This window comes from Myotis lucifugus, unplaced genomic scaffold, assembly GCF_000147115.1.
Source record: "Myotis lucifugus unplaced genomic scaffold, Myoluc2.0 scaffold_243, whole genome shotgun sequence".
Classification (NCBI taxonomy): Eukaryota; Metazoa; Chordata; class Mammalia; order Chiroptera; family Vespertilionidae; genus Myotis; species Myotis lucifugus.
In genome coordinates, this window is record NW_005871291.1 from 1,260,173 (window position 1) to 1,275,308 (window position 15,136).

The 15,136-nt window shown below is 42.2% G+C and overlaps 1 protein-coding gene across 3 annotated transcripts in view; it reads left to right on the forward strand.

Moving 5' to 3' along the window:
- The first annotated feature begins 10,824 nt into the window (after nucleotides 1–10,824).
- Nucleotides 10,825–15,136, forward strand: part of GABRB2 (gamma-aminobutyric acid type A receptor beta2 subunit) — a 186,357-nt gene continuing 182,045 nt past the window's right edge. For 2 of the 3 annotated variants that reach the window (XM_023762323.1, XM_023762321.1), the window contains exons 1-3: nucleotides 10,976–11,052; nucleotides 11,208–11,299; nucleotides 12,300–12,367. In XM_023762323.1, the coding sequence (XP_023618091.1) occupies nucleotides 10,976–11,052; nucleotides 11,208–11,299; nucleotides 12,300–12,367 (237 nt within the window). Of the gene's footprint in view, nucleotides 11,053–11,207; nucleotides 11,300–12,299; nucleotides 12,368–15,136 lie in introns of all 3 variants that reach the window. The other variant, XM_023762322.1, reaches the window with a different exon arrangement.

Below are 15,136 nucleotides of genomic sequence, written 5' to 3' on the forward strand. Positions count from 1 at the left end.
GGTGGCTTTTTTTTATCAATATGTTCTTAAACTTACATAGTTTTAACTGAAATAAATTTATTTAAATGAAAGATGCTATCACTATCTTTCATGGAACTCTATTATTGACCACAAATGGAGTATATACATAATGATAAAGACCAATGATTTGCATCTGAAGACTTTTATCCCTCAGTTCAAATGGACAAGGAACAAGTAAGTCATAGAGGAATATTGATAAACTGACTTTCTTTGTGACTAACTCAGGATGAAAGAGAGTTGAGACACGTGGTGATATTCCTATTTAGACCTCTGTCCATGTAATATCCAGAATCATCTTTTGAACCATCAAGGGTCTTCATGCCAACTTCTGGATAAAGTGCATGTTTGGAGCATGCCAAATTCCCAACGTTCCCATTGCTTTTTGTTGATGCATCATTGGCTCTAATAGCTATATCACTTAATTCTTAATTTCCAAAAAGATAAATTATATTTAGCAAAAATCCCACAAATATTCCAATTACAAATGGGCAAAAGGCCCTGAATAGACATTTCTCCAAAGAAGATACATGAATGGCTAACAGGTACGTGAAAAAGTGCTGAACATCACTAATCATTAGGGAAAAGTGTATCAAAAACCTGAGCGAGATATCAGCTCATTCCCTGTTACAGTGACTACTGTCAAAAAGACAAGAGATAACAAATGCTCTAGAGGATATGGAGAAAAAGAAACACTTGTGAACTGTTGGTGGGATTGTAAAGTGATATAGCCACTTTAGAAAACAGTATGGAGGTTCCTCAAAAAAATAACAATAGCACTACCATATGATCCAGCAATTCCACTCCTGGGGAATGTATTCTAGGGAAACAAAACACATATATGCAATAGACATCTGTACCACCATGTTCATAGCGCTATTATTTATAGTAGCCAGGACATGGAAACAACCTAAGTGTCCATCAACAAATTAATGGATAAAGAAGTTGTGATATATATGACAAAAAAAGACAAATGACGGGCTCACTTACATGTGGGATCCAAACAACAACAACAAACTCATAGAGGAGGAGATTAGATTTGTAGTTACCAGGGGCAGATGTGGGGAAGCTGGATAAAGACGATCAAGGCTACACATTCCAGTTATACATAAGCACTAGAGATGTAATGTACAACATGATGACTATTGTTAACACTGCTGCATGATATCTTTGAAAGCTGTGAAGAGAGTAAATTCTTTGAGTTCTCATCACAAAGAGAACCTTTTTTGGTGTATCTATATGAGATAATGGATGTTAGCTAAATTAATTGGGGTAGCCATTTCACAATATGTGTAAATCAAATCATTATGCTGTACAATGAAACATATATACAATGCTATATGTCAATTATAGCTCAGTACAACTGGAAAAATTAAAAAGACAAGTTACATTTAAAACAGTAAACCCTGGTAGACATTGGTTGATGGGCTTTCTCGCCTGAAAAGGATTGACTTTATCTTAAGGAGCTGTGGCTGTGCTCTCTGCACCACATGAGACAGCCCTCTGTAGGAACACTTCTACTCATGGCCCTTAATCATTGACCCTAAAACCAAATTCATCTTCTTGGGAGCTTGGACCTAAATGATCTTCATGCAATTTCTGTGATGAGAGAATATGTTAAAACAAACGGAAGGAAAGAGTGTTGATTACCACCTATTCTTTAGGTTTCCAATTAGAGAAAATATTCACTCTAACAGACTTTGCCTGGTTCTCCATTGCTCCTTTTCTGCAGAAAAGCTTTTCTTAATCACAAAACCTTTGACACTTTCAGAAAATTGTGAAATGGGGATAATATTAGAACTTACCTCATAGTAAGTTCTAATTAATTAGGTGTAGTAGAGAGGTTAGAATATAAGGTCAGGAAAGGTCATTTAATATCGACAATGACTTACATTTTATAGTTCTATACCAAACAAAGCTCTATTTCTATTATTAAGAAAAATTATATGTTAACATCTAATTGATTATTAATATGGGAAATAATGTATTTAATTGCTTAGACAGCAAAAAGGTTGTTGTGAAATTCATTTATTCAACAAAGTATAAGTGGAACTAATGAAATTATTTGATATAAACATTATAATATTTTTACTACTAGTATAGGTCTCTGTTACCCAAATATTCAAGTATTAAAGATCTTCTATACCTAGTCATTCTTGTTCATAATTTTATTAAATTTTTCTATTGATCTTTGCATGTATTTACATGTTTATTCATTTATAGCATGATTATTTTTAAAGTTTTCAGGGTGACTTTTTCACACATGACTATGTGAGTTGCTAAAATATTAAGTAGTAATCATCTACCCTTGACATAAATCTGAGAGACCACATATTCTAGACTGATGTGTTCATTCATTCATTCTTATTGGCTACTTGCAAGGACACTGCTTTAAGTGAATGTTCTGGAACCTTTTCTAGTCATACCCAAGTCCCCATGTCACAAAATCTTTATCAAAAATTTATGGTTAGTAATAATACCTCTTCTACCTATGGTAGGAATATGTGGTTTTTATCTGTACAACCTCCATTACTTCTCTTTCTTGTAATAGCACATTAACATCTTCCTTTGGATAATCATTCCTCAACCATTCCTAGTCCAATGGTTTGGATATGGTTTACCCCAACTTCAGGACCAGGGGTGAGAGCCAGCTCACCAAGAAGAACAAATGCTGGTTGACGATGGAACTATGATCCAAGGCCCCATAGACTGGCCTATCTTGTAGTTTTGGTGGAGTTACTAAAATGCTCATCTTCTCAGGGTTGGTAATTGAAATCATAGGAGATAGTAGCTGATGGTCATCTTTGGAAAAGAGCCTGTCTGAGAATGAAGTCAACTTTCATAAAATCAAATTGTGAATGAAATAGGTTAAGCCTCTAAATCCACCGATACTCAGAGCTGAACACCCTGGACTTTTTTAGTTACATGACCTAATATTCACTTTTGCTAATTTGAGTTTGGTTTCCGTCACTTGCAACCCAAGAGCACTGAATAATACACTACTGAGTAATACACTTCAAATAATTAAATGTGTAATTGTTGATGTTTATCATAGAGTGAGCAAGCTAGTAAGCAAGCACTCAAGAAATATTAGCTATCAATAATAATTATAATTTATCAGTTAGAGTACCTCAAACATGTTAGGTAAATGCACTGAGCCTGTAGAGTAATAAAAATAAGAATGAAAGTCCCTTGTAGAATTAGCAAATGGAGATGTTTGCAAAGAGGGTTTTAACAAAATCAAAAACAAAAAAGGAAGATGCTAAAACTGGTTTTAGATGCATAGAAGTGGGAAGAGACTGACCCTGACTGAGGATGGAGACAGATGGTGCTTTTTAATACCTTCATAAGCCCAAGTCCTCTCTCTAACTTTTGGAGACCCCTTGACACAATATAAAGCAGATTAAAATGTAACTTCCCCGTGTAAAATTTAAATGTGTGCAATTATAGACATGGTATTACATTTTATAGACATTTTATTAAACATTAACTAATTTCAACATTGCAGTTTGCTTTTTAAATATGGAGCCAATATGGACATATTTGAAAATTTCAACATTTTTATAGGTTCTCAAAATGGTTATAGACCCTGGACTCTCTAACTCATCTAGTGGGAAAGAGCCCTGACACAGGGGTATCAGGAATGGACTCAGTGGTGTGACACACATTTAGAAAACTCCTTTTTACACATTGGCTCACCTATCTATGGGCATCTCTCAATGGCCATCCCTAAGAAACCAACTGGCAAGAGATTTTAAAAATATATTCCTTAGGACCTTCCGTGTCACTGCTTATACATCAGTTTTGTTCCATTACTTATATTGATAAGGCACACCTTCCCTTTAGATTTTGAGAAGCAGTTGGTTAAAAGGGACTTTTCTCCCATTGTATCCTTTCATAGCATAAAGGATGTGCTGTTTCATTACTGCTCAGACTGCACGTGAATAGGGTTAGCATCCCCAGGGTGTTGGTGCTTAGGTAATGTCCTCACCTAACAATTTTACCTAGATTTAGAGCATCCGTGATTTTTAATATAATTTTTTCTTTATTGATTAAGGTATTAAATATGTGTCCTTATGCCCCCTTTCCCTCCCCACCCCTCCCCACCCCCACTCATGCCCTCACCTCCCTCGTTTCTGTGTCCATTGGTTAGGCTTATATGCATGCATACAAATCCTTTGGTTGATCTCTCCCCCTTACCCCCACCCTCCCCTGCCTTCCCTCTGAGGTTTGACGGTCTGATAGATGCTTCTCTGACTCTGGTTCTGCTTTTGTTCATCACTTTATGTAGTTCATTATATTCCATAAATGAGTGAGATCATGTGATATGTATCTTTCTATGACTGGCTTATTTCACTTAGCATAATGCTCTCCAGTTCCATCCATGCTGTTGCAAATGGTAAGAATTCCTCCTTTTTTACTGCAGCGTAGTATTCCATTGTGTAGATGTACCACAGTTTTTTAATCTACTCATCTACTGATGGGCACTTAGGCTGTTTGCAAATCTTAGCTATGGTAAACTGTGCTGCTATAAATATAGGGGTGCATATATCCTTTCTGATTGGTGTTTCTAATTTCTTGGGATATATTCCTAGAAGTGGGATCACTGGGTCAAATGGGAGTTCCATTTTTAGTTATTTGAGGAAACGCCATACTGTTCTCCACAGTGGCTGTACCAGTCTGCAGTCCCACCAGCAATGCAAGAGGGTTCCTTTTTCTCTGCATCCTTGCCAGCACTTGTCATTTGTTGATTTGTTGATGATAGCCATTCTGACAAGTGTGCGATGGTACCACACTGTTGTTTTGATTTGCATCTCTTGGATGATTAGTGACTTTGAGCATGTTTTCATATGTCTCTTGGCTTTCCTTATGTCTTCTTTTGAAAAGTATCTATTTAGGTCCGTTGCCCACTTTTTGAGTGGGTTGTTTATCTTCCTTTTGTTAAGTTGTATGAGTTCCCTGTAAATGATGGAGATTAAACCCTTATCTGAGATAGCATTGGCAAATATGTTCTCCCATTCAGTGGGCTTTCTTGTTGTTTTGTTGATGGTTTCTTTTGCTGTGCAGAAGCTTTTTATTTTGATATAGTCCCATTTGTTTATTTTCTCTTTAGTTTCCATTGCCCTAGGAGCAGTATCAGTGAAGAAATTGCTTTAGCATATGTCTGAGATTTTGCTGCCTGTGGATTCCTCTAGTATTTTTATAGTTTCCCATCTTATGTTTAAGTCCTTTATCCATTTTGAGTTTATTTTTGTGTATGGTGTAAGTTGGTGGTCCAGTTTCATTTTTTTGCATGTATCTGTCCAATTTTCCCAATACCATTTATTGAAGAGACTGTCTTGACTCCATTGTATGTTCATGCCTCCTTTCTGTGATTTTATTCTATATTTGAGGCACACTTTTCTGGACTCTTGAAGATTCATTACTTTGAGGTAGTGCTAAAAGGTATACTCCTTCAAAAAGTGTTCTGTAACTCCAGCTCTCAACATTTCGGGTTGGTCATGTGATTGTTAAATCCAATCTCTGTTAGGTTCAGAGATCCTTTGTCTGGCCTAAGAGTTTATTTCTGTTATGTTGACTCAGGCTGAGATAAGTTGAGAATAGTAGAGGAGATAAAATTAGAAGAGTATTATTTATAAAGCCACACAGTTATCAGGAAGGGCCTGAGTCCTTTAATATTTTCTTATAAACTGTAATTTTATGGCAACTTAACCCCTGCTTCTGTGTCCTCATAGATAAAATGGGGGTAATAGTAGTTAACATTTTACAGGCATATAGTGAGGATTAAATAAGTACATTTACTGTATAAAAAGAATTTGCAACAGCATCTGACATATTGATGGTATTTTACTATTACATGTTACATTTTTAGTTAAAGATCAAAATTGATTTATATGTCATCAGATATTGTGGTCAAGCATTTTATGCAAGTTTTGATGTTAGTGCTACTTGCTGAAGGAGAAACATCCAGGAGTTGGTGGGCATTTTAATTCTGCAGAGTAAAACTTCATTGAGCAATAAGCCCCTATTTTGGAATTTATGGTCATTTAGGAGCAATTTTATTTTCCAGTGTTTGTGAAGGCAATGATTTCAGGCAAATACATAAAAGGTATTTTTGAACAGCATAAGGGAAAAATATTTGATAAAATTAAATTGCTCTAGGAATATTCATTAGCACATAAAAATAAAGGCGCATTCATATATAAATTTTATTTTAAATGGTTCTTATTTGTATATTACAGTGCATCCAGGAAGCCATATACTTGATAATACTTTACTAGTAATTGGTAAGTTTGTGCTATTGTATCATCCCCATCAACTTTATTCCACCACCAACACTGGGCTGTGCAAACCAGAAATGCATGAGCCATCCTTGAATTCTTCCCTCTCAGTCCCCCATCCCATCTGTCACAAAGGTTAGCCAGTTATCCCACATAACTCCAGCCACTTCTCTCCATCTTCAGTCACTATCCTAATTCAGACCAAAATCACCTCTCACCTGGACTCCTGCAATAACAGATCCCCTACAGCCATTACTGTCTTCCTCCAGGGTGATTCACACTCATCTTGCCACTCCTCTACAATAGATCAATGGTCCCAAATTACTTCTGCTCAGCTTTCTAACCACGTCACCCTTAGAGCTCACTGACCCTTGTCCCCTAGTCTTACTGCTCTCCCTTCATTCTTCATCATGCTCTCCTCTCTTGGCCCAGGATATTTGTACATACTTACTGCATTTCTTCTTCCTGGAATACTCTTCCCTCAACTCTTCATCAGGCTTACCCATCTTTCAAATCTGAATTGAAGAATCTCTTCATGAGGCACGCTTCATCCAAATCCTCAAACTGAGTTATTTGCACCAATTATGGATTCCTACTATCCTATTTTTCCCACTTCACAGTACACGCTCCATCTTTATTACGTCTACAATGGTTCCTTCCCACTCTGGAGTGTAAGCTCCAAGTAGATAAGGACCACATCTGTCTTTTCAACACAACACCCGCGTGCTTATAGAAAATGTTTGACGTAGAGTAGGTGCTCACCATATATTTACTAAATAGATGAATGACTATTATAGTGAAGGTTAATAGCACGTGGCTAGTGATGGCTTTTAGTCAGCATTTATATACTTCATATTCAGAGATGACTTTGAATGATGATCTCTTAAGGGTGCTTACCTTTTGCCTTCTCATTGTATTTCTGGGATCATGGAGGATGTTCTCTAACAATGGACCCTCCCTTTGCACATCACTGTTCCAATGTTCACATCCCTATGCAGTGTTGTCAGCAAAGTCTTCCAGAGAGATGTCTTAGTCTTAGTGTTGATTCAGCTTTTCAATAAGGATTCACTTGAGGTATACGTTGAAATCAGGTTTCATAACTAGTAGGGTTATCTCTTTAACTACATTAGTTACAACTACCGGTAAGAGATATCCCAGAGATGTTACCACACCAAGAACATAAATAACCTTTTATCTTTTTTCCTTTTGATTACTGCTGGATCTTGACTATATTTTCTTCTTAACCTTCCATTAATTCCCTTGAAATATATGCTCCTCTCTTCTCAGGCTTAATCTATGATAAATGTACCAAATTTATGTCCACTCAGTCTTTATAGATTAATGCTACTAAGCTTTGTTTGCTTTCCTGTCCATTCATTACACCTCATTCATTAAAATTTGCCAATCTTATTAATCACATGCCAAATGCTACGTATGTATTTGTAATTCTACAACAATCAAATGAAGAAGGTAGTATTATTATTTTCATTTTCATAGAAGAGGGAACTAAGGTTTGGAGACGGAAAGTGACCTGCCCAAGTCACGAAGGTTACTAAGTATTTGAGCTGAAATTTGAACCCAAAGTAGGCCTCTAGTTCCCGGGCCATCATCATTTTCAGTGGATGATGGTATTTGTGGTTTTGTTCTGTTTAATGAGTTTTAGTCTTTAGCCTAAACTGAAGTGAGCCTAAGTAGGAGGGGCAGGCAGTGTGGAAGGTGCCCTGTGGATAACCAGGGGTCAGAAGGAAAACCCTTTTTGAGGTGTTGTCTAGAGGAAGAGATTTTTAGGGCTTCACCTTGGTTTGCCTGGGGTTCAGGAACCCTCTGGGTATAATGTCAACAATCTGAACTTTGTTTTCCCTCCTATATAGCAGTTTGTGTAAAAGATTCCCATTGTGTATGAGAGAGGGAAAGTGGAAAATTGGTCATTTTTCTCCGCCATTGGTATACATTTTGATTTCTGTAAATCTCAACCCAAGTAATTACAGAATTACAGATAGGAGAGCTACAGATTTCAATTCTCTTCCCTGGGCCTGGGGAGTGGAGGGTGGGGGGTGGGATGGTGGTGGCGTGTGTGTATCTTTGGATGGACTACTATGAGCCTGACAGCCCTGTAAGAACCCGGGCTGGAGATCTGCACTGTTCGTGGTGCTGTCTTACCTGCCTCTAAGGCAGAAACTCCCTTAATCTGTGAAGGCACAGGGCTCTCCCTTCCTGCTGGCCTTCCAGCCCTGGGGAGCTGTAGGCTTCCTGCCTCCCAGCTCTTCACACTTCCCTCTGAGTCATCCCCTAAGCTGCCCAGAGTGAGCCTCTGATCCAGGCAACAATAAGGACGTCAAGAAGTAAATGGGTCAAGTGCAGCTCAGACCAGGACCCGGAGGGGTCCTCGGTGCTGTGGAGACTGCGAGCCAGCCGAGCAACCCGGGCTCACTACCGCCTATTCCAGTGGTGGGCGTCCCCTTCTCACCCCAGACACCAGCGGGCCAGCCTGGTGCAGGGAGCGCCTGGCCCCTCTCCCCCCTCCCCCCCTGCGGCTACCAAGGGCTCCCGAGCCTAGGGAGTTCCCCCGCAGGGACCAGCCAGCAGTGGGCAAGGTGGGGGACCTGGGAGTCAAAGCTGTCTGGTTAGGGAAGCAGGTTTTGGAGTCCAATCCTGGTTCCACTTCTAGCCACCGGGTGATCTTGGGCAAGTTACTTAGCTTCCATGGGCCACTTTCTAAATCCATAACATGGGGAAACTAAGGTGATAGCTAATCTAGGATAATTGTAGACATTAATTAATGAAGCACTCCTGGCACATAGTAGGCGCTCAGCTAATGGTAAAGATGGTTGGTAGGAGAGGAGTTCGAAGTTAAGCTTTGGTGTCCAGCAAGTAGGTTAGACCTAAGACTCCTAAAGGTATTCACCCAGGGGAGGGGGAGGGGTAGCGGGAGCAGCTGCCCTCCACCCTGCTTCCAGGATAATCCCAGAGGGCCATTCCTCCAGGCTCCTCCAGAAGGTCAGGATGCCCCGAGCCTGGGGGCACCTCGGGGCGGGGTGTCAGTGGCACGTCTCTCCACCTGGGGCTGCGGAAAGACTCCTTCCACGAATTGAGTGTCTCCCTCCCGCTCCAGCCCCCGAGCGCGCTCCCCGTCTCCTCGGGGTCTCGGCGGCCGAGGCTTGCCCGATCCGGTCTCAGGCGGAAACGAAGAGGCAGCTTCGGGGTGTGCCAGTCCCTCCGAGCCCCTGGAAAGGGAGAGAAGGCGAGTTGTGGTGCAGAGCACCTGGAGATCGCGGTGCCCCGGGCGGCCCCAGAGCCCCTCCCCATTGTGCCTGCCTTCTAGGGACCACTCTGGCTTTGGGCACAGCCCCGGAACAGCCGGTGTCCCCGCCCGCCCCCTCCCTTCCCCTGCCCTCCCGGCTGGGGGCGCACGCGGCGGCAGTGGGCGGCAGCGCAGCCCCGCGAGGTAAGGAGGGGCGGGCGCGCCCGGGGACTGAGCCTGCACGTGCGCGCGTGTGCGCGAACCCCGAGGGGGCGTGGGGCCCGCGGGGCGCATCCAGCTCCGCCACCTGCCCTCCCGGTACCGCCCGAGCCCTCTCGCACCCTCCTTAGGGTGCTGCCTCTTTCCATGTCCTACCCGCCCCCCTTCAAACCCCACTCTCCCTGCTAATAGTCCCCCACTGCAGTCAGACTGAAACCTGGAGAGGCAGCGCTGCCTTCTCTCCCCTCGCCCCCCCTCGCCCTTCTGCTATAAATAATCCCGACTAGCGGGTCAGCCACGTCACACCGGGAGGAACCGGGACCCCGAGGGTTTCTTCTCAGGGAATAGGGGGCAAAGGGTGAGGAGCAGGATAAAGACATCGTTCGTGAGTAGTAAAGAAAAGCTTGCTCCTTGACTCCTAGGGGAAAATAGGCAGCATTTTATATTTTATTCTTCTCTTTCTCTGGCTTCCTTTTTTATTGTTCCGTGTCTTTTTTATTCTCTACTCCTCCCCCCCCCACCCCGCCCTAAATCCAAAGGATTGCTCAACACTCCTCCCATTGGTTTATTTTCTCCCTCCCCCTTCCACTCCTGCTCCCACCACCCTCCCCTCCCCCCACCGCACAACCCCCACCTCCACTATCCTCTGGCCCCAGGCAGGGGATGCTATTCGCCATGGAAATAAAGTTCAAACTCCTCTCCCCATCTGTTTGCTGAGACCAGAAGTGGTCTCCCAGGAACCCGTTTTCCGCTCGCACTCCACACCTGCTCTCCCCTAAATTTCTAATCTGGTTTTGCATATTTAAGAGGACACACACACACACACACACACACACACACAGGCAACCTACAACCCGCGAGGTGCAAAACTGCCTCCTGCAACTACCGAAACTTACCAGCTGCTCTAGTTGTTTTTGTCTTAACGGGAGGACAACAAAGATTTTTTACTCCGGGTCCTCTTGCGGGGTGATTTTTTTTATAGTATTCAAGTATGTATATAGTATGCATATGTATGTTTTTCCTTTTTCCCCTTTAATTTATTTTTATTTATTTTTCTTAGCAAGAAAATCTGCTAGGTCCAAGGCAGCCGCCGCTGCCCCTTTGATGTTTTGGTACGCCGTGCGCATGCGCCTCACATTAGAATTACTGCACTGGGCAGACTAAGTTGGATCTCCTCTCTTCAGTGAAGCCCTCAATCCCATCAAAAACTAAAGGGATGTGGAGAGTTCGGAAAAAAGGCTGCTTTGGGATCTGGCCATTCCCCTTGCTAATCGCCGCTGTCTGTGCGCAGAGGTAAGTGTGCCTAAGGCTTCCGTTTTTTCCTTTTACACTTTGAAGGGCTCTGCATACCTCGGTGAACCGGGATCGGTGGGGAGGATCAGATAGACGCTGAGGACGCCGTGCCTGCTGCCTGACTGATGCCTACTTATTGTCTTTTCTTCCTTTAGTGTCAATGATCCTAGTAACATGTCACTGGTTAAAGAGACGGTGGATAGACTCCTGAAAGGCTATGACATTCGTCTGAGACCAGATTTTGGAGGTAAAGGGGTTGCCGTGGAAATAAGAAACAACCCAGCGATAGCCTCCTAAGCTGTCATTTGAGCGTTGTGCTGGCTGTCTCTTCCCTCTCCCTCATCCTGGTGAATGGCATGTGTCTCAGTGTTACCATATTGAGACACTGACCCAAACTTAAACCGGCTGGTTACTAGATGGTCTCTCAGTGAGAGAGACCCTCCTAGCATGTACTGCTGCTTGCTGTCCTTCGGCTTCACAGTTATAAATCCTTTGCTTCACTGCCATTGCCTCATTCAGTTACAAATCTCAAGTTTAGTTAATGGTGTGCCCAGAGAACCTGGCTTAGTGAAGGCTGCGGTGAACATTTTGGAGGACAAGAAGTGCAGACAATTGGTTGAGAAGTGGCATTAACCCCCTGTGCCCGCCTACTTTGGAAGAGTTCTGACCACCGTTTAAAGTGCCTGGTGTCTGGATATTATCCAGTCCTGGGAGCCTCACTGCAGGGACAGTGGAATGGGGAGGGGGGGGATTGGAGGGTGGGGAGAGGACTTGAGGAGCTTGGAGGGGAAGCAGGGAGAAGGGTCAGAGACCTCTTTCGCTGCAGCCTGAGAAACCTTGATATGCCCATTTAATTTTGCTTCAGAGTCTTATGAAGCTCGGAGAGTTAAAACCTGCACACAAAAGCTGTGGGGGTGAATGAGGAGGAGGGTTTCAAGGCAATATATAAAATTCCCTTGGGCTGGAATGTTCCTGTGCTTCTGTGAGTTGTGTGTATGCTCCTGCTGAGGCATCTACATGTGTAGACAGAGCTGGAATCCCTCATCCCTCAGGACACGTGTGTGCCTGTTCAATACAGTATTTCCTAGAGGAGCTCCTGTCACCCTTTTAGAAAAGCAGGACTTGAAGGGTTTGAGGGTGAGCCATGGGGAGGGACTTGGGGCAGAGTGTCCCATGCCCGGGGACAACTCTTGCTAAGAATGAATGAAGTTCTGAGAAATCACGTGGCTGGCCCTCTTGGTTTGCAGGTCCCCCCGTGGCCGTGGGAATGAATATTGACATTGCCAGCATCGATATGGTTTCTGAAGTCAATATGGTGAGTACTGAGGTTTATGACCGTGTCTCCTCAGACATTCATTGGGGACAGGGAGGAGAAAGGAGCCAGGGTGTGTGTGGCTATGTGTGTGAAGCGGGGGCAAGGACGGGATTTTTGCTTTGCAACCCCGTGTGTTTGTAGTTTCAGAGCCAGCTCTTTCTAGTCCCTCCAGATTTTTCCAACTTGATTCAACTACTTGGGACTTGGCATAAAGCAAGTAAAATGCAGCACACGTTCACATGCAGGAGACCCCTGCAGAAGCCACATTTCCTAAGGTCCTATTAGAAACCAGGTTCATCAAATAAATTTCTGGGTTTGGGGTGGGGTTAGCGGAAGAGGGGAAGGTTTTGATTTAACATGTAAAAGAGAATATTACCTACAAATTAAACTGTTGCAAAGAGGCTGAATAAATTCCCCAGGCAATATTCACATCCACTTGTTGCTTTCAGCGATGCCCTCTTTACTAAGGGCAAGCCCCCCTCCAGCTCCTTTAAGCCTCCTGATCACCAAAATAAATAAAATAAAATCGGTCACCCTTGTGACCCATGTGTCATTTGCAGTCATTTCTGCAATGTTATTCACCTGATGTCCTCAGCTTGTACAAGTTACTGATAGCGGCACTCTTTCGTGGCTGCCTCCTTGGACTTGGGGCAAGTGTTAACAGAAGAAGGCTGGGTGTTCCAGACTAGGAAACACTTGTGGGGGGGTTAGCCTCATGCAGCTCCGCCCCCTGCTGCCCATGTGGGGGCACTGCAGATACACAAGACAGACAAGTGTCCCAGATACCCCCACTTACTTTGGAGTTTTCTACTCCGTGTTTTGAAGTTTTCCCCTTCAAAAGTTTCTCCAAGAAGGGCACATGTGATTGCAGTCTTACTTTCAATTCTGATAGCACAAAGCACATTTCTCAGAAGATTGTGTGGTGGCATGGTTCTGCCTAGAAATGGAATGCACTGTTGAAGAGAATGTTGCACCTGAGGTTTAATGCAAACACTTCTAAGCCAGCCAGCAGGATTTGAAATTTAGAACACATATCAACTAATCAGCGGTTCTCAACCTGTGGGTCGCGAACAATGAAAATACATCCTGCATATCAGATATTTACGTTACGATTCATAACAGTAGCAAAATTACAGTTATGAAGTAGCAACAAAAATAATTTCATGGTTGGGGGTCACCACAACATGAGGAACTGTATTAAAGGGTCGTGGCATTAGGAAGGTTGAGAACCACTGAACTAGATCCAAAGTACTCTGTAGTGGACATGCTTTCCACATTACACTAATTTTCATAGTCCCAGAATTCAAATAAAGAGGAAGCTCAAGTAGCCATCCTCGTTCCCCTGTACACTGTCCAAAGATAGGTGATAACCCTGCGGTATTAAAAGATTCTGAAATAGCTTATGACTGCTGGAGGGAATATTCAACTCCAGTGTGTCCCCAAAAATGTATACACACACTGAATAATTATAAAGGCAGTGTTTATTAAAATACATTTCATTTTCAAAACTGACACCCTCCATTAAGGACATGCATCTTCTTATTTTCTAATTATTTGGCAAGATTTGACCCTATAGGACATAAACACAGACTTAAGGCAATCTTGAATGATTCAGAAACTCAGATTTCCCACACATTTTGTAAGTCTCATGTGGGTAGAGAATGCTTGTTTCTTAGGAAACTAATTTTTCATATATACAAATGTCCACTTTTGTGGGACTTTAGAGGTCTTTCATCAGTGTATATTTTGAGTTTTACCATAAAAAATTAAAAATGTCCTAATGTGGGTGCTTCCTTAATCCCAGGTACTTGAATCTAAATTGTGTTGCTAAAACAAAGTAATATAAAAATTAAGTGTGGTTCATTGTGACTGAATTAGAGTCCTCTCTTTTGCATTTTGATTTATTTATGCTCTTTTCTCCTCCCAAATTTATTTTACCACCTTCCCCTTTATAGGGTCACAAGCACAGGAATTTATGGAAAAAAATAAGAAATATTTAAAATCCAGAGACAGTGGTGGCATAACTAGAAGTTGCTACAATAGATTAAGAACTTAGATGTATTATATCCCAAATAGTTTGGTACAGGATTTTTCTTTTCTTTTTTTTCTTGTTAAGCTTTGTTCATTTATTTTACCTGTATGCAGCATTTTGGGGAGGTATCTGAATTGGACACAATGCCAAGACCTGCTAGTCAAAATATAGACCCAGCTAAGGCGAGGTGTCATCTTTGAAAGTTATTTACTGTTGCTGAAAAATCATGGGATGCTGAAAGTGTAAAGACAAATGTCAGGTTGTAAATAGGACAGTGGTGCAGCATTAATGACTAGAACCCAGTGTTAAAACCCCTGCCAGACCCATTCTTAGCCCGGTGCTTACACGTGGACTTGTCCAGACACATTCTGACTTGTAAAATCAACTTATTTCAGCTAGCAATCGTAGTGACCTTGCATTACTCCTCCAAAGAAACATTTTGTGATGTATGCTAGTTTATGTAAACATGGTTATTTGATTCAAAGCAGCAGATGGAAAAGTCCATAGCTAGTGTCTCAATAAAATAACATGTGTGTGGCATTCTGCCTCCTGTGTACAGGTCTATAAGGATTAGGATTTTCTTTTTATTAGATTCAGTTCTGGAAGAACGGTTGATTGATTAAGAGAAACCTCAAAATTGATTAACACCCATGTTTCTGCCTTATCATCCTTTGTGGCCTGCAACCTCTGGTGATTGTAACTTGCTTTTATTTTAGCAAATCTCCCTTTGAAGAATG